At 44.7% G+C, this 22,434-nt stretch overlaps 1 protein-coding gene across 2 annotated transcripts in view; it reads left to right on the top strand.

Moving 5' to 3' along the window:
* Nucleotides 1–22,434, top strand: part of lrp1ab (low density lipoprotein receptor-related protein 1Ab) — a 150,850-nt gene that overhangs the window by 110,676 nt on the left and 17,740 nt on the right. For both annotated transcript variants that reach the window (XM_053644002.1, XM_053644001.1), the window contains exons 42-67: nucleotides 1,398–1,587; nucleotides 1,819–2,023; nucleotides 2,130–2,319; nucleotides 2,407–2,532; nucleotides 2,687–2,815; nucleotides 2,921–3,040; nucleotides 3,266–3,379; nucleotides 3,860–4,009; nucleotides 4,104–4,226; nucleotides 4,347–4,463; nucleotides 4,999–5,124; nucleotides 5,249–5,371; nucleotides 5,829–5,969; nucleotides 8,044–8,231; nucleotides 11,432–11,615; nucleotides 11,937–12,022; nucleotides 12,183–12,302; nucleotides 12,393–12,580; nucleotides 12,774–12,979; nucleotides 14,303–14,491; nucleotides 16,373–16,521; nucleotides 17,331–17,424; nucleotides 20,027–20,143; nucleotides 20,618–20,737; nucleotides 20,902–21,024; nucleotides 22,297–22,422. In XM_053644002.1, the coding sequence (XP_053499977.1) occupies nucleotides 1,398–1,587; nucleotides 1,819–2,023; nucleotides 2,130–2,319; nucleotides 2,407–2,532; nucleotides 2,687–2,815; nucleotides 2,921–3,040; nucleotides 3,266–3,379; nucleotides 3,860–4,009; nucleotides 4,104–4,226; nucleotides 4,347–4,463; nucleotides 4,999–5,124; nucleotides 5,249–5,371; nucleotides 5,829–5,969; nucleotides 8,044–8,231; nucleotides 11,432–11,615; nucleotides 11,937–12,022; nucleotides 12,183–12,302; nucleotides 12,393–12,580; nucleotides 12,774–12,979; nucleotides 14,303–14,491; nucleotides 16,373–16,521; nucleotides 17,331–17,424; nucleotides 20,027–20,143; nucleotides 20,618–20,737; nucleotides 20,902–21,024; nucleotides 22,297–22,422 (3,744 nt within the window). The remainder of the gene's footprint in view (nucleotides 1–1,397; nucleotides 1,588–1,818; nucleotides 2,024–2,129; nucleotides 2,320–2,406; nucleotides 2,533–2,686; nucleotides 2,816–2,920; nucleotides 3,041–3,265; nucleotides 3,380–3,859; nucleotides 4,010–4,103; nucleotides 4,227–4,346; nucleotides 4,464–4,998; nucleotides 5,125–5,248; nucleotides 5,372–5,828; nucleotides 5,970–8,043; nucleotides 8,232–11,431; nucleotides 11,616–11,936; nucleotides 12,023–12,182; nucleotides 12,303–12,392; nucleotides 12,581–12,773; nucleotides 12,980–14,302; nucleotides 14,492–16,372; nucleotides 16,522–17,330; nucleotides 17,425–20,026; nucleotides 20,144–20,617; nucleotides 20,738–20,901; nucleotides 21,025–22,296; nucleotides 22,423–22,434) is intronic.

Raw genomic sequence — 22,434 nt, 5'->3', positions numbered from 1 at the left:
TTATTTATTTTTTAGTCCACTAGTGGATTGGTGGATGTCTCCGAGCATCGATCAGTGAATCAGGATTCAGTGATCCAGAAACAGCTCTGAATACAGCTAGTGCTTCTTGTTGGCTGGTATTGATTTTGTGAAACCAGTCAACCTTGCAGAACACAGCTTTCCAAAGCTAAGACAGGTTCCTGCTGTGCTATGGTGAGAACAATCGATTTTACTCCACCGCGACGGTCATCTGTGTTGTCGATATAAAGCCTCTTCAGGACCATTATTTCTAATCTGTGCAGTAGAATTCCAGAACATAGTCGGGTGGGTGGAAGGGGAAGATGGTCTTTGTGCAGCTTCTCATAAGAAGAAGAGATGCTCTATCTATCTATCTATCTGAGGAATGAAACAACCTCCTCATAGAAGCCTTGTTGAAAGGTGGGGTATCTCGGTCTCCTTTCTCTGATGTTCTTTGTATGGACTTGTTAGGGACAGGCTTTGTCCATTTGCATTCATTTCTACAATCGTGAAATCCTGGACGGACTGACTGGGGATGCAACATATGACGACACTAACTTGGAAGGTTGATTTGATTTGTACCAACTGAGGTAACACCAATCTTTGTGGCCGTTTATGAGATTTTTGACCTGCCTTGCTCTGGGCATGTACTTGATTTCCTTCTTCATACTATCTATCTCCATTTTTTTTTTTTTTTTTAGCCTTCGTGCTTTGTCTTGTCTTTTTTTTATGGATGAGTAATCACAGTCATGGGCTCCTATCTAAGTGATGTCAGCAGATAAGGACTGAGATATGGCACAGACCTCACTCATAAACACCTTTATGGCTGGTGCTCATTCTTCTTCATCTGTTAAACAGTGGAACCACTGTGCCTTAAAGAATGACAGCAGCTCTATGGGACTAATTTATTATTAAGGGATCGTGTTCAAAATATCTGTTTTATTAAGACCTTGAGTGTTGTCGTGTTGCTTCATTCTGAAGCAGAGAGCCAGGCTTGAATATAGGGATCACTTGCCAACTGGTGTGTGTGTGTGTGTGTGTGTGTGTGTGTGTGCATAGGCAAGCCATCCATGAAATGACTCCTGTGTACACACACATACACACAATGCAAACAGCACCAGCAGACACCTACTAATAGAGGCATGCTGACTTCTGAAGACTCTGCAGGAGACAAATAGAGCTAAATAAAATGATGTTGCCCCATGGCAAAGTGATTAGTCATTTATGCAACACATGGGATGAACGTTGTAGTGATGGATAATTCACCAGAACATAACTTTTGAAGTTCACAGCATGCAATCCAAACATCACGTTATTTAGTTCTAAAGTTATTACCGTCATTTGCTCTCGTCGCATGTTCTCGGCTTTCTTTCAACTCCGCCCTGTCTTTTTCTTCTTAGATGTGGGCTCTGTGGAGGGCTTGGCATATCACAGGGGTTGGGACACTCTCTACTGGACCAGCTACACCACCTCCACCATTACTCGCCACACAGTGGACCAGACCCGCAGCGGCGCCTTCAACAGGGACACGGTGGTCACCATGTCTGGAGATGACCACCCCAGAGCCTTTGCTCTAGACGAGTGCCAAGGGTGAGGAATTGGCACCAGTGTGGATCCATACCATCTTGGATCTGGTCTTTTAAAGCTCTCGATTCTATACTCCGTATTGTAGAGATGACGTGGCCTAGCTGGGGAACCTAAATTAGATTAATTTCTTCTTTTTATTCGTTTCATATGTCATCATAGCTAGGTTTACATGCAGCTGTATCCTTGATTGTTTTACAAATCTGAGTGTAAGTACATCTTGATCTCTGCTTTCAGGTTGATGTTCTGGACGAACTGGAACGAGCTGGCTCCCAGCATCATGCGGTCATCTCTGTCTGGGGCTAACGTGCTGGTGATTGTGGGTAACAGCATCCGCACGCCCAACGGCCTCGCTATAGACCATCGTGCTGAGAAGCTTTATTTCTCTGATGCCACGCTGGATAAGATCGAACGCTGCGAGTACGACGGCAGCAACCGCTTTGTGAGCGCTCCTGTGCCTGTAGTCTTTGGAGATTTTGTTTCACATTCGTTTCAGTATATTCACAACACTCTCGTGTTTGTTTGTTTGTGTGTGTGTGTGTGTACAGGTGGTCTTGAAGAACGCGCCCGTGCACCCGTTTGGCCTGGCTGTGTATGGCGAGTACATCTTCTGGACAGACTGGGTGCGCAGGGCTGTGCTCAGAGCGGATAAATTCGGCAGAGATATGAAAGTGCTGCGTGCCGACATTCCCCAGCAGCCCATGGGCATCATCGCCGTGGCCAAGGACACCAACAGCTGTGCGTTTCTTCGAACACTAATGCGGATATTAATAGCATGAAAGCTGATAGGGAATGAAACTGATCTTTGCCGTGTGTGGTGCTTAGGTGAGTTCTCTCCATGTCACACCAATAACGGTGGCTGTGAGGATCTGTGTCTGCTCACCTCCGAGGGCCGGGTCAACTGCAGCTGCCGCGGAGACCGCAAGCTAGTGGAGGGCAACGTGTGTGTCGGTGAGACAAACACGCGCGCATGCAGATAATCAGTGCTTTATTTTACACTGCACATTACAAAAACTACATTCGAGAGCTGGTCCAAACGGTACTCGGCACTCTAGTTTCATATCCAAAAAGCAAATAGCTACTGTGTGTATGCGTTCTCTCCCAGCTGAGAACACCACATGCAACAGCGTGGATGAGTTTGAGTGTGGGAATGGCGACTGCATCAATTACAGCCTGACATGCGACGGTCGAGCTCACTGCAAAGACAAATCCGACGAGAAGCCGTCCTACTGCTGTAAGTGCTGTGCACCATTTTGAGTGTTGGTGTTTTTCCACGCTCATCACGACAGGGTTTGTGTTTCTTTGCGTGGCTGTTGATGTATCGCTGTGTTTGCCGCAGCTAATCGCGGCTGTAAGAAGGGTTACCGGCGCTGCCTCAACGGACGCTGCATCAAGCACAGCTCCTGGTGCGACGGCACAGATGACTGCGGAGACCGCTCAGACGAGCGTCCCTGCAACAGTAAGTACAGTGTGTAGGTGTGTGTAAGGGTGGAATAGGGTATGATAACTGTGCAACACAATACCTGTGTTCAGTATGGCAGTCTAACGTTAACATGTAGTGGTACATCGCCAAGGTGCGACTACCTACCATTCCTCTTGGGGGTTGACGGGTCTTCTACTGTATGATGAAGTGCTCATCTGTGTGTGTGTGTGTGTGTGTGTGTGTGACTCCACACTTCCCCAGTGACCCTGTGCAATGCGTCGGAGTTCCAGTGTAAGGACGGTTCCTGCGTCTCCAACTCGAGCCGCTGTAACCAGGTGGTAGACTGTGAGGATGCCAGTGATGAAATGAATTGCAGTAAGTGTTTCCCCTTGTTCCACAAGAAGATAGACCAGGTTAAATAAGTACATTTTAAACCTATAGCCAAAGTGTATTCCAGTCCTTTGAGGATTTTGCAATCGGCGAAATTTACACAAAATCGAGCAAACTCCGCGATACTCCCGAGGAGCTTGCAATTTTTCTAAATTACCTGCAGGTTTGGGTCAAGGTGTGGGCGTGGTGTGATGTCATCACAACGTGCATTCAGTCAATTCAAGTAGCATAAAAAATCTCAACCAATTGTATCGCAAATTTAGAAAAAAAGCCGCAGCAAAATCAATCTTTGTTTAATGGTTTCTAGAGCACTGTTCTAGAAGTTTAAGTAACATGCATCCCATCGTCTGACCCTGCCTCAACCCCAAGCATGACTGCTCAGGGATGGGCTATATCGCTTCAAGAGGTCAGCAAGAACTACAGAAAAATAACAATTTATTTCTAAATATTCCACGCTCTCCCCAGGCCCAACAGATTGCTTGAGCTTCTACCTGTTAGGAGTTAAAGGTGTGACCTTCCAGAAATGCGAATACACCACACTGTGCTACGCACCTTCTTGGCAGTGCGACGGCTCAAACGACTGCGGAGACTTTTCCGATGAGAGGAACTGCCCAGGTCAGACACGCCCGTTCCTACATAAATACTACGTACGCTTACTCTCCGCAAAACGAGCATCTAGTAACTCCTGGAATCAATGTGTCTGTTACAGAGAAGAGGAAGCTGAAATGTCCTGTGAACTTCTTCGCCTGTCCCAGCGGCCGTTGCATTCCCATGAGCTGGACTTGCGACAAAGAGAATGACTGTGAAAACGGAACAGACGAGACGCATTGCGGTTAGTGGCAAGCCTGAACCGGAGCCCCTACAACTGGAGCTCGCTCTTAAAGGGATATCGTCTGACAATTAAGTCTGCGCTTTTGTCTCACTTGTCGTCTTTGTCTTTTCCTCTGTATAGATAAGTTTTGCTCGCCAACGCAGTTCGAGTGTGGGAATCACCGCTGTATCTCCAGCTCCTGGGTGTGTGACGGCACCGATGACTGTGGAGATGGCACAGACGAGGGCAGCCGATGCAGTGAGTCATAACAGCTGTCGGCGTAGGCGTTGGGTGGTGGTGGGGGAGGTGTGGGGGTTGGTGGACTAATGAGAGATGCCAACCTGGTGGTGTCTGTCTTAACAGAGTAGAGAAAGAAACTCAGTGTTTCGAACAGCCTGTCGAACTATAATACTACTTATACCTCATTATACCTTATTATACCTCATACTTATTATTTGCAAAGGATTTGCACTCGAGTGTTAAAAATAATCCTAATATTTATGATTTGATGGTTTGTCCAGTTACTTTTGAGCCTGTGAAAAATGGAGGGGCTCTGTAATTCCTAAGCACTTAATGGAGTATTTTTGTTAAAGCCGGAGGTGTACACCTCAAAGGTATCTTGATTGCTTCTTTTCACCATTGTGGTGGTATAGAGAGGCACAATTCCGAAAATTGTGTCACTGTCCAAATACTTATGGACCTGGCTGTGTACGTATGCTCTTAAAAACAGTTGTCCACTCATTCAAGGGCCGGGATGTTTTTCTGCTAGACACCTTACGCGATGTCATTCCAGATTCGAAGACGTGCAGTCCCGAAGCCTTCCACTGCCCCGGCTCCCACTGTGTGCCCCAGCGCTGGAAGTGTGACGGGGATAAAGACTGTCCAGATGGAGCTGATGAGGGTGTGCAGGCTGGCTGCAGTAAGTGTCCGTGTCCACTCACTTCATTTAAGTACTTTTTGCCGTTAACCCTTTTTTTTTTTTTTTTTTTTTTTTTTTTTTCCCTCCCTATCCTCACTTTATACCTCATCGTGTCTCTTTCTAGCGAACAATAAGACCTGCGATGACACGGAGTTCCAGTGCCAGAATAAGCAGTGCATCCCCAAGCATTTCGTCTGCGATCACGACTTGGATTGCCGTGACGGTTCTGACGAGTCTCTCGAATGTGGTGAGTGTGTCTGTGTGCATTTTGGTATCCCCGTCCCAGTCTGAATCTGAGTGGTGACCATCCGCTTGTGTCCTCGAGAGTTTGAAAAAAAATGCACATTCCAGACACCATAGATAGTGCGGATACACGACAATGACCTGTAAAACTGTTGTCCCTTTACCGATGCGTGCATCGTGTTTGCCCGGTCGTCTAACGGTCACAATTTGGCCCTTGTCAAAGGTCTTTACGCTTGCCCATTTTTCCTGCTTCCAACACATCGACTTCGAGAACTGACCGTTCACTTGCTGCCTATTAAATCCCACCCCCTCGACTGGTGCCAATGTAACGAGCTAATCAATGTTATTCACGTCACCTGTCCGTGGTTTTAATGTCATGCCTGATCTCTGTATACTACTCTTTCTTATGGGAAAGGTTTAAGTTTAGATATTTAATGAGCCATTGTGTGTTTCTGTAACAGAGTACCCCACTTGTGCTCCCAACGATTTCCGCTGTGATAATGGCCAGTGTCTAAAGCAGAAGAACTGGGAGTGTGATGGCGAGTTTGATTGTCATGACCACTCGGACGAAGCCCCCGGTAACCTCCGCTGCACCGAGCCAGGTAACCGCAAACACGAAGATGTGTAATCATTTCAGTATCCGCACCGTTAGATTCTCGATTCACAGCAGATCTGACACTAGACAATGCAAATCACAAGATTATATTAATGCACAAGACCTTATACTAAGAATATACCCCCCCCCCCCATCTTCAAATTTGATCTGTTCCTTCACAGTACATAATCATGGCAGACACCATATGCCCCAATGTATTATCCCTGCTGTCATACTCGTGTGAAAATGTAAAGGACAGGGTTCCATTGCAGCTGTACGTGAAGCCATAAAAAGCTTGTGGTCATAAAATCCCTGGCTAGGACCCAGCTGTGCAACACAGTGTGTGAGCTTGATGAAAGGGTTGATGGCGGCCGGTTTGCCGCCTCATTAACGTCGCCCCTGCCTGGAGAGATCGACTGCTTCGTTGAGCTCGTGGACCTGATGGCTGTGTCTTTGCATTTTACTCGCATCTTTAGGAATTGAGGAATGAGGATGTGGTGGTGTTCAAGTACCACTGCACTTAAAATGTCATTTTAAATGTTAAATCCACCTTGAATGGCTGCTTCCAATTATTGAAAGTAGTATTTGGGTTACTTGGTTTTTTTTTTTTTGGGGGGGGGGGGGGGGGGTGTTTTTGTTTTGGATTGTTGCATATGAAATGTCACAAAATAGTATCAGTCATTCCTTTCGCACTGCTGACAGTATTCACAATCACAAAGTACCAGTTAGAAACGTGCAAACCAGTGTTTCCATACTGACTTCATGATTGTCATATGGTTGTCTGGCTCTGAATTAGTTAAGTCATATTGGCGGCTACGTGCGTGCCTTTACCTGATCCACGTTTCCTGAGTCAGTGATTCGCTTCAGGCGTGACTAAGATTGGCTCCTTTCTCGTTCACCGCTCGGCGATTAAATCAGCTAATCTTTCAGTTGTGACTGAAATTTTGCTGTACTCTATTTGCACCGATCCTCCTGTTCAAAAGTTTACACCCCTCTGGCTCTTGTATCGTGTCGCCTTCTTGAGCATCAGTGAACGTCTGCACCTCATGTAACAGTCGTGTACGAGTCCCTCAGTCGTCCTCAGTGTGAAAAGACGGATCTCGACATCATATAGTCGCTGTTGGAAAGGGCTCAAATATGCAGAAGATGCTGGAAAAGTAAAGAATGTGGAGGACCTGGAGGATTTTTCTGAAGAACAGTGGGCGGTTTAACTGCTCAGGACAAACAAGGGACTCGTGAAGAACTCTCACAAAACACAAACGCAGTCGCTGATCATCCAGGTAACGACACACGGTATTAATAATCAAGGGTGTGTAAACTTTTGAGCTGGTTCATTTGTGTGAATTTATTTAATTATTTTGTCTTGTGGACTATATGTAAATGTCTGTCATATGAAATAGCTTATTCAGGGTAGGACTAAATAAAAAATCATTTTACGATGCCTGTTTTATTTATTTCTTTATTTTCAATTGTTACCATTTTGCAGATTCTGCAGGGCATATGTAAACTTATGACCTCAACAGTATATTGTAAAATAAGGCCAAATAGTACTGACATGGCCCAGTGTCTATTTTGGGTGGCTATATTGTCCCTTGCCTATACATCCCTGTGAAATTTTTGGAGCATTTTCATTACAACCCTGCCAAAGCTGATCCCAGTTCTGACCCAACAGATTTTGGGCAAACTGAACGAATCAGTGAACGAATCTCAACGAATGATTTTAACTGAACAGAACCAAATGACTCGGGTCACTGAAGAGACTCAAAATGGCGACTCTGTTCGGTGGTATTTTGAAGCTAAAGCTGTATGATTCTACATTGTTTTCTGATGCAGTTTGAGGGTTGAGCGAAGTATGGCGCTGTCCAGTCCTGAAGAGAACTACAGAATGTTCCGATTCACAAAATTCGCTACGGGTTTCTAGATACAAATAACGCAGCGTTTCGACTGGGACTAACAGTAAATGAAAAAGTTTTAAAAACTGACCAATTCTGACGGATTGATTTGTTATAATCTCAGATCAGGTGTTTTGAAGCATTGACGTGTAATTCTGGTTGGGTGTGTGTACGTGTGTGCGTTCACAGAGAAGCGCTGTAATGACTCTGAACATCTGTGCAACAACGGGAAGTGTGTGAGCGAGGATGCGTTGTGTGACTGGAAAGACGACTGCGGCGATGGCTCAGACGAGCACAACTGCTTCGTCAACGAGTGTCTCAACGGCAAGCTCAGTGGCTGCACACAGCTCTGTGAGGACCTCAAGATTGGATACAAGGTGTGTGTGTGCGCGCATGTTGAGTACACATGCTATTTTGTATTGATTTTGTTTGTGTTCACGCTTTTGGGCCTATTTCTGACCAATTTTGCACAATAAACTAGCAAGAGATATAGAATTCAGTAGAGAGGTGGACAGGGAGCCATGTAAATATAGATATGTAGTGATTAATGCAGACAGATGGCGCTAGATTTGTAGATATTATTGTTTATAATAGACAGATAAGTGGATATTAAATAAATTGGTTGCTGGAGGAGGGGTGATTTAGTTACCTTTTCTCTCCAATTTTTTTATACTATTTAAATGATGTTATTTTTAACAGTGGTGGTAGTGGTGATGGTGGTGATGGTGATGTTTGGTGTTGGTGATGTTTGTGATGTTGGTGTTTGTGAAGGTGGTGGTGTTAATGGTGATGTTTGTGATGGTGGTGGTGTTGATAATGATGTTTAGGATGTTGATGGTGATTGTGATGGTCGTGGTGTTGATTGTGATGATGGTGGTGATGTGGTGTTGATGGTGATTTTGATGGTGCTGTTGATTGTGGTGGTGATTGTGATGGTGGTGTTTGTGATGTGGTGTTGATGGTGATTTTGATGGTGCTGTTGATTGTGGTGATTGTGATGTCGATGGTGATGTTGATTTTGATGGTGGTGGTGTTTGTGATGTTGGTGGTGTTGATGGTGATTTTGATGGTGCTGTTGATTGTGATGGTGTTTGTGATGTTGATGGTGATTTTGATGGTGCTGGTGATTGTCATGGTGGTGTTTGTGATGTTGGTGGAGTTGATGGTGATTTTGATGGCGCTGTTGATTGTGATGGTGGTGTTTGTGATGTTGGTGGTGTTGATGGTGATTTTGATGGTGCTGGTGATTGTGATGGGGGTGTTTGTGATGTTGGTGATTTTGATGGTGCTGTTGATTGTGGTGGTGATTGTGAAAGTGGTGTTTGTGATGTTGGTGGTGTTGATGGTGATTTTGATGGTGCTGTTGATTGTGATGCTGGTGTTTGTGATGTTGGTGGTGTTGATGGTGATTTTGATGGTGCTGTTGATTGTGATGGTGGTGTTGGTGGTGTTGATGGTGCTGGTGATTGTGATGGTGGTGTTTGTGATGTTGGTGGTGTTGATGGTGATTTTGATGGTGCTGGTGATTGTGATGGGGGTGTTTGTGATGGTGCTGTTGATTGTGGTGGTGATTGTGATGGTGGTGTTTGTGATGTTGGTGGTGTTGATGGTGATTTTGATGGTGCTGTTGATTCTGATGCTGGTGTTTGTGATGTTGGTGGTGTTGATGGTGATTTTGATGGTGCTGTTGATTGTGATGGTGCTGTTGATGGTGCTGGTGATTGTGATGGTGGTGTTTGTGATGTTGGTGGTGTTGATGGTGATTGTGGTGGTGCTGTTGATTGTGATGGTGGTGTTGGTGGTGTTGATGGTGACTGTGGTGGTGATTGTGATGGTGTTTGTGATGTTGGTGGTGTTGATGGTGATTTTGATGGTGATTGTGATGGTGGTGTTTGTGATGGTGGTGTTGATGGTGATTTTGATGGTGCTGTTGATTGTGGTGGTGATTGTGATGGTGGTGTTTGTGATGGTGGTGTTGGTGATTTTGATGGTGCTGTTGATTGTGGTGGTGATTGTGATGTTGATTTTGATGGTGGTGGTGTTTATGATTGTGATGTTGGTGGTGTTGATGGTGATTTTGATGGTGCTGCTTGTGGTGGTGATGGTGGTGTTGATGGTGATTTTGATGGTGGTGTTGATGGTGATGGTGGTGTTTGTGGTGATGGTGGTTTTGATGGTGATGTTTGTGGTGGTGTTGATAATGATGTTTGTGATTGTGGTGGTGTTGATGGTGATTTTGATGGTGCTGTTGATTGTGATGGTGCTGTTGATGGTGCTGGTGATTGTGATGGTGGTGTTTGTGATGTTGGTGGTGTTGATGGTGATTGTGGTGGTGCTGTTGATTGTGATGGTGGTGTTGGTGGTGTTGATGGTGACTGTGGTGGTGATTGTGATGGTGTTTGTGATGTTGGTGGTGTTGATGGTGATTTTGATGGTGATTGTGATGGTGGTGTTTGTGATGTTGATGGTGGTGTTTGTGATGGTGGTGTTGATGGTGATTTTGATGGTGCTGTTGATTGTGGTGGTGATTGTGATGGTGGTGTTTGTGATGGTGGTGTTGGTGATTTTGATGGTGCTGTTGATTGTGGTGGTGATTGTGATGATGTTGATTTTGATGGTGGTGGTGTTTATGATTGTGATGTTGGTGGTGTTGATGGTGATTTTGATGGTGCTGCTTGTGGTGGTGATGGTGGTGTTGATGGTGATTTTGATGGTGGTGTTGATGGTGATGGTGGTGTTTGTGGTGATGGTGGTTTTGATGGTGATGTTTGTGGTGGTGTTGATAATGATGTTTGTGATTGTGGTGGTGTTGATGGTGATTTTAATGGTGCTGTTGATTGTGGTGGTGTTGTGATGTTGGTGGTGTTGATGTTGATTATGATGGTGGTGGTGTTGATGTTGATTGTGACACTCTCCCCAAGTTCGGGCAGAAAGTTCAGGCAGGCTTGGGACAACTCAAAAGGTTTTACTTTTGCTTTCAGTTTTTTTTAATCACACACACCTGCACTACTCCATGCTGGTTTCTCCCACAGAATTCCACTCCACACTCCAGGTGTGCATTCCTTACCACTCACCTTCTCCATCTCCGCCCTCCGTTTACAGAACCGGCGCTCGAGCACGCCCCTGCTTCCACAGCGATGTTTCTGATGTTGTTGTTTGTGATAATGGTGATGTTGATGGTGTTTGTGATGATGTTGCGATGTGATCGGGTTTGCAGTCTGCACAAAAGGAAATATACAGTAGATAAAAGTATAGATTTAGATATCCATCCATCCTTCTTCCAGTAGGGTGAAATATCAGCCACAATTTCTATCAATGGTGATTAGTACGTTCATAAGTGACAACCAGATGGTAGTAAGCACAATTAAAATGAATCAAAAATGTAATTAAAAATATATAAATACAAAAAAAAATTACATACTTCCTCTTCCATATACAACAGGTCAGATTCTCTCTGGTTTCATTGTTATCTGGCCATCACTGTTTAACATTCTGATTTTAAGAATAAACACAGATTTTTATTTATTATTTATTTATTTGTTGTTGGGTTTTTTTTTTTTGTATTGTCGTTCATCAGTGTCGCTGTGAGCCTGGATTCCGTCTGAAAAAGGATGGCAAGACATGTATGGATGTGGACGAGTGCACCACCACGTACCCTTGCTCTCAGCGCTGCGTCAACAGCCATGGCAGCTTCCACTGCTTCTGCGTGGAAGGTTATGCGGTGCATGCTAACGACTCAACACGCTGCAAGTCCTCTTCCGGTATGAACGGAACCAAACACGCTCACAAATCCACTCTCACTTACACTATATATATAAAAATAAACTATAGGAATTATGTCGTCTTTAAGAAAAAGATTTTTATGTGGATAAAAATGTTCGTTTTCTAATGAAAGAAATGAATACGTCGGCACGATTATATTTTTGTCTGCGACACCGATTTCAAACATTTAATCACACACCTTCAGATCAAAGCTTTTTAAGATCGTGAGAAACATTTCAGTCGGGTGTCCACAAACTTTTGACCGGCGGTGTATATCCTTTGACGGCTAATTGGCTGGGCTGGACATTTTCTTTTTGTAGAAGAGGAGGCTTATCTGCTCTTTGCTAACCGCTACTACTTGAGGAAGCTCAACCTAGATGGCAGCAACTACACCCTGATCAAACAGGTAAGAGTGCCCGATGTTCTAATGTCATTTTAATGTCCGCTTTTACCCTCGTTCAGTCTGGATCGGCGAACGAGTTCAGGGTTTCTTTAGTGCGTCTGCTAAAGTAAAGATTAGAGTTGGCTGTGAGCGCGTTGGTTAATTTTGTGATCGTGTGTAACAGGGTTTGAACAACGCCGTGGCACTGGACTATCACTATGCAGAGCAGATGATCTACTGGACAGACGTGACCACGCAGGGCAGCATGATCCGCCGCATGCACATGAACGGCAGTAACGTCGAGGTACGTTTGAGGTTTCTACTATCCAGCGATAAAGGCGGAGTTGTTCTTCGTGTGCTTCTTATATGCATTCCTGCATGGTCGTTGTTGTAGGTGCTGCACCGGACATCCCTGAGCAATCCGGACGGTCTGGCGGTGGACTGGGTCGGGGGCAACCTCTACTGGTGCGATAAGGGCCGAGACACCATTGAGGTTTCCAAGCTGAATGGGGCTTACAGGAGCATGCTGGTCAACAGCGGTCTGAGGGAGCCTCGAGCTGTGACTGTGGACGTGCGCAATGGGTGAGCATGCAGAACTCGCGCTCACACAAGCACACACGTACTCAGAGATGAATCACAGAATCTGGTAGGATTTGAGGAACCAATGTCGTTATTTTATCAACGGGAATGTTGTAAATTCCTTTTCTTTCGCAGTAACGGTTTTGCCGCTAATAGTTATGCAAATGTTGAATTTCTGACGTGTGTGTGTTTGCAGTTATCTGTACTGGTCAGACTGGGGAGACGTGCCTCACATCGGCCGTATCGGGATGGACGGCACGGACCGCAGCATCATCGTCAAGGATAAGATCACATGGCCCAACGGCCTCACGCTGGACTTCATCAACGACCGCATCTACTGGGCCGACGCTCGCGAGGACTACATCGCCTTCGCTAGCCTCGACGGCTCCAACAGGCACATTGGTACAGAGTCTCTCTTTATGTCTTTCTGTGGAGAGATCTATCTATCTTCACTCTCTTTATCACCGTTTTTCTAGCTCTTTATCTCTTTGTCTTGGTTTGTCATTTTCTGTCTCCCTTTTTCTATCTTTGTCTTAATCTTCACTCTTTCTAACTGTCTTTCTCGCTCTTATCTGTCTTCCTGTCTATCTGTTCTGTGTCTGTCTACTATCTGTCCATTTTTCTCTCTATCTTCTGTCTGTCTATTTATTTATTTACCTGTCTGTCTCTGTTTATCTGTCTATATTTATATTTAATCTATATTTATAGATTATTCTGTATCTATTCTGTCTGTCTATTTGTCCGTCTGTCTGTCTGTCTGTCTTTACCCCGTCTCTTTGCGTCTATCTTTCTCTCCTGTCTGTCTGCCAGCCTGCCTGTTTAGCGGTCCTTTTCTCTCTCCACTTTTCTATCTATCTGTCAATCTTCAATCTCTCTTTCTGTGTCTAGTTTCCTCTCCTGTCTGTCTGCCTGTCTGTCTGCCTGTCTGTCCTTTTTTCTCTCCCCTTTTCTATCTATCTATCTATGTATCTATCTAACTACCTAGCTATTTATCTATCTATCCATCAATCTTTACTCTCTTTTTGTGTCTAGGTTTCTCACCTGGCTGCCTGTCTCTGTCCTTCTCTCTCTCTCTCTCTCTCTCGCTCTCTCTCTCTCTCACTCTATCCATCTACCCATCTCTCTATCTGTCTTATCTATCTCTTGTCTGTCTGACTCTCTGCCTGTCCTTTCTCTCTCTGCTTTTCTGTCTATCCATCTTAAACTATCTATCTATCTATCTGGCACGCACGCACGCACGCACTCACACAAGGAAGTGATCATGCAAAGACCGATCTGTGGTGACGTTATGATACGTTATTGATGTTATGATGAATGATAAGACAGCACGCTATTTCAGTATATCGTATCAGTACTTTATCCAGTATTATTTGCGCTAACAGTTGATTGGATGTCATTGTTCCCAGTTGTTTTTTGGTGTGATATCATATCAGCTAGCCCTAGTATTCATTTGTTAGAAAACTGTGGAAATTTGGTAGAAGGTGGCTGTGCAGATTACCTGAACGTCTTGTGAGTGTGTGACGTGGAGGGTTCCCACAGACATGGACCAAGGTGCTGCGCTCAAATTAAACGAAAGTCGGATGGTAAACCGTCTTTTAAAGCAAGCACGATCACCATGTTGGTCATTATAGAGTTGAAGTGTTTCATTAAAATGGTGGAATGTGTAAGAGTGCACTGTGAGAAGGAATGTAGGTTGTGTTGCTCAGCCTGTGTTCTTCCATGCAGTGCTGAATCACGACATCCCACACATCTTCGCCATGACTCTGTTTGAGGATTACATCTACTGGACCGACTGGGAGACCAAGTCCATCAACAGAGCTCACAAAACACTGGGTACCAACAAGACCATGCTGATCAGCACACTGCACAGGCCTATGGATATCCACATCTACCATCCCTACAGACAGCCTGCCGGTGAGGACACACACACACACACACACACACACACACACACGCTCACACACCTCCTACCAAGCTTATCAGATTCATACAAAACTCATTATGCGGATCTAACCTACAGAAAGCCAGAGTATTATGGAATGCACACAATTAGCTCGTCTTAATTAATTTTCCTTTTCGAATAATATTACAATTTTCATTATGTTTGTTTTCAAACTCAGACAAAGACGCCCACAAGGGTCTTGTGTTTTATTCATTTTCTCATTCTCTGCATTACAGATGCAATCAAAATGATTCAACCCCCATTGCAAATCAGGTTTATTGTCCAAATTTACTTTCAGCTGTTTGCGATGAACAAATCAAACAAAAGCAATTGAAATAGTTCAACACAGAGAATGCTTCAAGTGGTTTCCCCAAATTCAACTGAAAATGCAACTTATGATTTCTCCAGTTTCAAAATTATTCACCCCCCTGAATAGAATCCCTCACAACAGCACAAATATGCAAAACAGGTGTCTCAAGCACACCTGATGCAACCAATCAAGGGCTTTATTAGTTGTACCAGGTGTGCTTGAGCTGGAACACATGAAATACCTGAACTGGCTAGGGGTAGAAAACATATGAAATACCTGGACGGGGCAGAAAAAGGAAGCTATCAATGGATACAAGCAGATTTCTGAGAAGGCAGGTTGTGAAAAACCCTCGAGTGACGGTAAAAGACCTGCAGGGAGACTTGGTGTAACAGGCAGTGAGGTTTCAGTGAGCACAGTAAGGCGTGTACTAAACACAGAAGGTTTCCATGCCAGAACTCCAAGACGTTCACCACTACTCACCCAAAAGCACAAGAAAAGTCGCTCAAAATCATATAAATAAGCCACAGAAGTTTTGGGATTCTGTTCTGTGGAGCGATGAAACAAAACTGGAACTTTTCGGCACGATGGATCAGCGGTACGTCTGGAGGAAGAAGAATGAAGAAAGAACACTCTGTCCACAGTCGAGCATGGTGGAGGCTCGGTGATGCTCTGGGGCTGCTTTACATCCTCTGGCACTGGAAACCTGCAGCGTGTGGAAGGCGAGATGGATTCATTGAAGTATCAGGAAATCCTAGGAGAAAACATCACGCCGTCTGTGAGGAAGCTGAAGCTTGGGCGACATCGGACCTTCCAACAGGACAATGATCCCAAACGTACCTCAAATTCCACCAAGGCTTGTTTGCAGTAGAAGTCCTGGAAGATTCTACAGGGCCATCACAGTCACCTGACTTGAACCCCATAGATGATCTCTGGTGGGATTTGAAGAAGGCGGTCGCAGCACGCAAACCCAAGAATATTACTGAACTGGAGCCACTGCTCATGAGGAACGGGTTAAGATTCCTCAGAAACGCTGCCAGAAGATCTGCATCTCGTTTGCAGCGGGTCATAACAGTAAAAGGAGCTCTACTAAGTACTAAAGATGCTCGCCATGAAGGGGGTGAATAATTTTAAAACTGGAGAAGTCATTATAAGTTGCATTTTCAGTTGAATTTGGGGAAACCACTTGAAGGATTCGTCGTGTTGAACTATTACAGTTGCTTTTGTTTGATTTGTTCATCGCAAACAGCCGAAAGTCTAAATTTTGACAATAAACCTGATTTGCAGTGGGGGTCGAATCATTTTGATTGCAACTGTATGTTTAAAATTTTTAAAAAAAGGAAGACTTTGAATAGATAAGGTTAGGGGCGAGCATGTCTGATCAGATAACTCTCCAACTATTTCTTGTGTAAATAGTGTAGAGCAGTGTACAGGATCTTCAGACGGATTCCAATAATTCAACTTTGATTTAAATTACTGGTCAGTGTACGTCTCGACGACAGTACAACTTGGTAGTACTGAGAAATGGCTTTTCCTCTGTCTGCAGTGGAGACTCACCCGTGTCAGGTGGATAATGGAGGCTGCAGTAACTTGTGTTTGCTGTCCCCTGGAGGAGGTTACAAGTGCGCCTGTCCCACTAACTTCTACCTGGCTGCAGATGGAAAACAGTGCCTGTCTAACTGCACGGCTAGCCAGGTGTGTGCGCCACTAGGGGGGAAAAAAGCAGTAGTTGTGCTGAATGTAAAAATATCTGTTGCTACAGTATGCTTGTACAGATTTTATTTCTTTAACTGGGTGGAACCAGTTACACTTTTGCAATTAAACATGAAATCTTGAAGCGTCTGAACGAAGTTTAGGATAGAGCGGTTTGCATGAGAGGAAACATAACCGTAGCCTACACCGAAAATCCGTCAGCCGGAAAATTTAGTTCGTCAGTTAACCGTCTTAAAACTATTTTATTATTCATACTTGAAAAGAAATTGAACTCGAAAAGAAATTTCGTTCCTAAATTTATTGGGTTCTTGAATGCTGGTTAATCGGGGGGTGGGGGGAGCGTTTGCCCCATCCTGATTCCTTCTGTTTCTGTGTAGATCGCGTACTAAATTGTTTCAGAAATTTAAAACAAACTCTGAAGATAAAGCAAAGGCAACCCGAGTAAACACAAAATCTAGTTTTTAAAATGATGGGTAATTATTAAAGCAAAAAAGTTATCCAATTCCAACTGGGCCTGTGTGAAAATGTATTTGCCCCCGTAGTTATTAATTCCCCAAATCTATGAAACTGCATTGATAATGGTGTTCAGCTGGATTAGACACAACCAGACCTGATTACAGCAAACCCTGTTCAATCACATCACCACTTAAATAGAACTTTATCAACAGCATGAAGTTGGTTAAAAGAAATAGAGAGTAAGATGTAATCACTAGCAGAATGCATCAGTACAAAGTTGAGTAAATTATGAAGTGCTGTTGTAATCAGATGCTTATTTTTGTGTGTGTGTGCAGTTTGTGTGTAAGAATGATAAGTGCATCCCCTTCTGGTGGAAGTGCGACACTGAAGACGACTGCGGAGATCGCTCAGACGAACCTGCTGACTGTCGTGAGTAGAGTCTTGCTGATATCTTTGCCGTGAGAGAGAGAGAGAGGTGAACTGAGGGAGACCGACAGATAGATGGATGAATGGATGGAGAGAGACAGACGTGCATTGATGGGGAGAGAGAGAGAGAGAGACTGACTGACAGAGACAGATGGACGGAAGGGTAGAGAGAGATGGACAGAGAAACGGAGAGAGAGAGAGAGTGACGGACAGAATGAAAGTCAGGTTGACTGACATAGAGAGGGAGAGAGACAGAAGGACAGAGAATGTCAGATAGACTTGCTAAGACAGATGGATGAACAGACGGAGAAAGATGGCCAAAACTAAAATTGTTATCGTCCAAAAAAAGAAAGAAAGAAAGAAAGGTCAGACCTCAGAAAACAGACACCTGTTCACTCCGCCCAAGTGCATCCATTACACTGCGATTACCCAAGACTGAAAATCAGGATCTCAGGAGGCTTAGATATGGGCTTGAATGCACTAAGAGGAAAAAACACGAAGAGCTGTTTATGCAAGCAAGAAAATAAATCCAAAAATAGACATGCCAATTAAAATGGAGTGTCAGATCTTTGATAGTATTATTGTGCTATATAGGTGTGCGGTTTGGGCTCCACTCAGTACACACGACTACACTAGATGGGACAAGCCTCCCATAGAGTCCCTGCATGCAGAATAGTGTAGAAACATTCAACCAATGATGCACGTAGGGCAGAATTAGGCTGATTCCCACCGAGTATACCAGCACAAATGACAACACTAGCATTTTGGAAACCTCTTAAAACAAGTAGTGAAAACCCATGAGCTCGGCCCTAAAACCAGTCTCCTCCCGTCAGCTGGTCCCGAGACTCACTTACACGCAGCAGCAGTCTCAGACCAGCGTCTAATCGGAGTCAACTACATTACTGAACAGACGAGAGGAGTGTATGTGGAGCTCTGAGACGGTCCGACCCAAACCCAGTCCAGATTACACTGCTATCAGACCCTAAACAGAGAGTACGAATTGTCATGCGTCTCTTCACTAGCAGAGATATTAAAAGCAGAGACATCCTGAACAGGTACAGGCTGAGTGAGCACAGACAGGAACGCAAAAACCTTTCTGCTCAGAGAACAGAGACCGTGGGGTCGAGTGCCACTGCCAAAAATATCAGCAAATAAGAAAGACTTTCCCTGACATGATGACTCACAAAATATCACATTTCTGTGAGCTAACAGAAGATGAGAAATTAAATATAATTTTAGGAGAAGGACACGGAGACGGAATGTCACAGCTGGAGGGACGGTGAGATACGTGGTGTCCTGAGCACACACCTTGAATATCAGCGATGCATGTCAGTCTTTGATGTCGATGTTGTTTGTGATGATTATGCTTATGATTGAGAGAGATGTTTCATGTAAATGTGTAACTTTTGTTTCAATCTTACCTGCACGATTTGCTTTGGTAACAATGTGAGAACATTCATGCCAATAAAGTACTACTGAACTGAACTGAACTGAAAGAGAGATGGATGGACAGAGAGAGGGACAGAGATGGAGAAAGAGACCGATAGAAGGCAGGGCAGAGAGAGACAAATTGACAGGGACTGAGAGAGACGGACTGATGGACATCGAGACAGAGTAAGAGAGATAGACTGATGGACAGTGAGACCGAGTACAAGAGACTGCGAGAGAGACAGACTGATGGACAGGGAGACAGAGTAAGAGAGACTGAGAGAGAGACAGACTGATGGACAGTGAGACCGAGTACAAGAGACTGTGAGAGAGACAGACTGATGGACAGGGAGACAGAGTAAGAGAGACTGCAAGAGAGACAGACTGATGGACAGGGAGACAGAGTAAGAGAGACTGCAAGAGAGACAGACTGATGGACAGGGAGACAGAGTAAGAGAGACTGCGAGAGAGACAGACTGATGGACAGGGAGACAGAGTAAGAGAGACTGAGAGAGAGACAGACAGATGGACAGTGAGACTGAGTACAAGAGACTGCGAGAGAGACAGACTGATGGAAAGGGAGAAAGAGTAAGAGAGACTGCGAGAGAGACAGACTGATGGACAGTGAGACTGAGAGAGAGACAGACAGATGGACAGTGAGACTGAGTACAAGAGACTGCGAGAGAGACAGACTGATGGAAAGGGAGAAAGAGTAAGAGAGACTGCGAGAGAGACAGACTGATGGACAGTGAGACTGAGTACAAGAGACTGCGAGAGAGACAGACTGATGGACAGGGAGACAGAGTAAGAGAGACTGCGAGAGAGAGAGAGACAGAGTAAGAGAGATGGACTGGCAGAGACCGAGACAGACGGATGAATGGATAGAGAGTAAGAGAGACTGAGAGAGACAGACTGATGGACAGGGAGACTAATGGAGAGACAGACAGACAGATGGACAGCGAGACAGAGTAAGAGAGACAGACAGATGGACTGGCAGAGATGGAGACAGATGGATAGAGAGAGAGACAGACTGACAGATGGACAGAGAGAGCCATAATGAATAGATAATGAAGAAAACTGAGAGCTACAGACAAGGAATACATAATGAGAAAGAGAGACATAATGAATAGATAATGAGAGAGAGAGAATAATAACTTTTGTCGTGTGTTGCGTTTAGCGGAGTTTAAATGTCGGCCGGGACAGTTCCAGTGTGGCACAGGCATCTGCACAAACCCCGCCTACATCTGTGATGGAGACAACGACTGCCAGGACAACTCGGATGAGGCCAACTGCGGTACTGTCCCTCCACACAGCGAAGTGCACAGCACAACATTTACAGCATGTTGCATAAGTGATTGCTTAACGGAGTCATAAGGCTGCGAAGATTCTAAATGGATTTTGTTGCATTTCTAGTTCTCAAAGCCCTTTCCCTCACCTCAGCATGCAAATCGATTGTACGAGACCTTTTAAAACAAAATTAAGCACGTTTCAAAACCATAATATGTGCGCTTGACGTATTTGCTTCTTTAAATCCAAACGGCGACCTTTTTATTTATTTATTTTAAGGTCCGGCGGTACATCGCATTACTTTTGTTACACTGAGAGAAATATTCATTTCAGATTTGTGGTGATTGCTTAGGCAGAATGAAAACGGATATTATTTCATATTAATTGTAGTGTACACACTACAGTTTTGTTCTAAATGATCATACAGGCGGATTTGTCTAACGTGTGTGTGTGTGTGTGTGTGTGTGTGTGTGTGGCGTAGACATCCATGTGTGCCTGCCCAGCCAGTTCAAGTGCTCGCACCCGAGCCGCTGCATTCCCGGAATTTTCCGCTGCAACGGCCAGAACAACTGCGGTCAAGGAGAAGATGAGAAAGATTGCCGTGAGTGTCTTTTCTCCACCATAGCTCGTCTGTCATCAGCTCGTTCTGTCGGCTGTATGAGCATCTCGTATAGGTCCCGTTGTCCTTCGTCATAACGCATAACCTGTCTCTTGCTAGTGTGTTCGAGTGGCGTGTATACTAACTGGCACTGTGTGTTGATGTAGCCGAGGTGACGTGTGCACCCAACCAGTTCCAATGTGTCATCACTAAGCGCTGCATTCCCCGTGTCTGGATGTGTGACCGTGACAACGACTGTGTGGACGGCTCTGACGAACCAGCCAACTGCAGTAAGGCTCAGTCTTACTTTACCAACTTTTGCACGGTGCGCTGGGGTTATTGGTCATTGATTTAGGTGAGGATTGTAACAACTAATGGAGAAAAATGAATTAGAAAGAGAGTTTTTTACAGGAAAGGAACTTCATTATCGATTAATCATAGTTCGGGATCGAGAGTGCGTAGTCTTTAGCTGGCGTATCAAATTGGTAGTATGGAACGCGGCTCTGTTGCCACCGCCTCGCAAAACGATTGCGTTGCAGACGTTACAAGTGGCGGTTGGACTGCTTTCGCGTTCCAATTAAAAGTACTTCCACAATGCAGATGTTTTAGCCGCGGAGTCCTGCTCAGATCGCGCGCTCTGTGACGGCTGACGTCAAGCAAAGGATCGGGCTTAGGTTAGTGCTCAGTAATGCAGTTTTGGAAAACATTGTAACTGACCATTACACGACTCCTTCCATAAATGTTGGATAAACGTCTCCTTACAGGAAGCTTCACCATATCAGTGATCACACGTCTTTATTTGTCCAATAACGGATGATTTATTATTAGTTTTTGATCGCGTGCCGCGTCCTCCGTACAAGGTCCTGTGCGTGTGATTTCACTATAGAAAGGAAGACGCCATTTTAATGTAGGAAGCTCACTTAAGGACTTGTTTAGTAAGATTTTAACAGAAAAGGTTTTAGGATTTTTTTTTTACCATATGTAAATGTAAGACATCTCCTATAGTCGTAACTGCTGTATTTTCTTTTCCTTTGGTTCTGTAAGTCCGTTTTTGCCATGAAGATAGCCACAGATGCTGACATGGCAATAAAAGCTACACTATTGCTCACTATAGAAACGTTAACATATTCGAACGAGCACAGAGAATCCATATAGGATACTATATGTTGTAGGACAAGAGACCCGAAACTGGTCTCGCGTTGATTCCTAGCCGTCTGGATGGCACCAGAGACGTGATTTTCGTCTCAATGTGGCTTTTGAAACTCGAGCAAGACCTAGTATAAACAGGTTTCTCTAACTAATTGATTTGAAATGTTTTGTATTCCGTAGAAGGTATCCTATTCGGAGTTTAATAGAAAAGGTATTTAGTTACAAGAGTTAGGAAAGGAAGTGTGGACCTGGAGTTGTTTGGATATCAAGGTTTATCAATATGGATAATGTTTTGGGCAGTTATCAGATTGTTTTGTCTCCCTGGTTATGTTGTGTGTCTAATGACCCGCGTGTGACCTACCTCCTCCTCCTCCTCCTCCTCCTCCTCCTCCTCCTCCCCTCTCGTTCTGCAGCTCAGATGACGTGCGGTGTGGACGAGTTCCGCTGTAAGGACTCGGGTCGCTGCATCCCTGCACGTTGGAAGTGCGACGGTGAGGACGACTGCGGCGACGGCTCGGATGAGCCCAAGGAGGAGTGCGGTACGCGGCCTC

The sequence above is a fragment of the Ictalurus furcatus genome, chromosome 15, assembly GCF_023375685.1.
Source record: "Ictalurus furcatus strain D&B chromosome 15, Billie_1.0, whole genome shotgun sequence".
NCBI lineage: Eukaryota > Metazoa > Chordata > Actinopteri > Siluriformes > Ictaluridae > Ictalurus > Ictalurus furcatus.
Note: the sequence above shows the minus strand (reverse complement) of the source record. Positions and strands in the feature narration are given on the sequence as shown.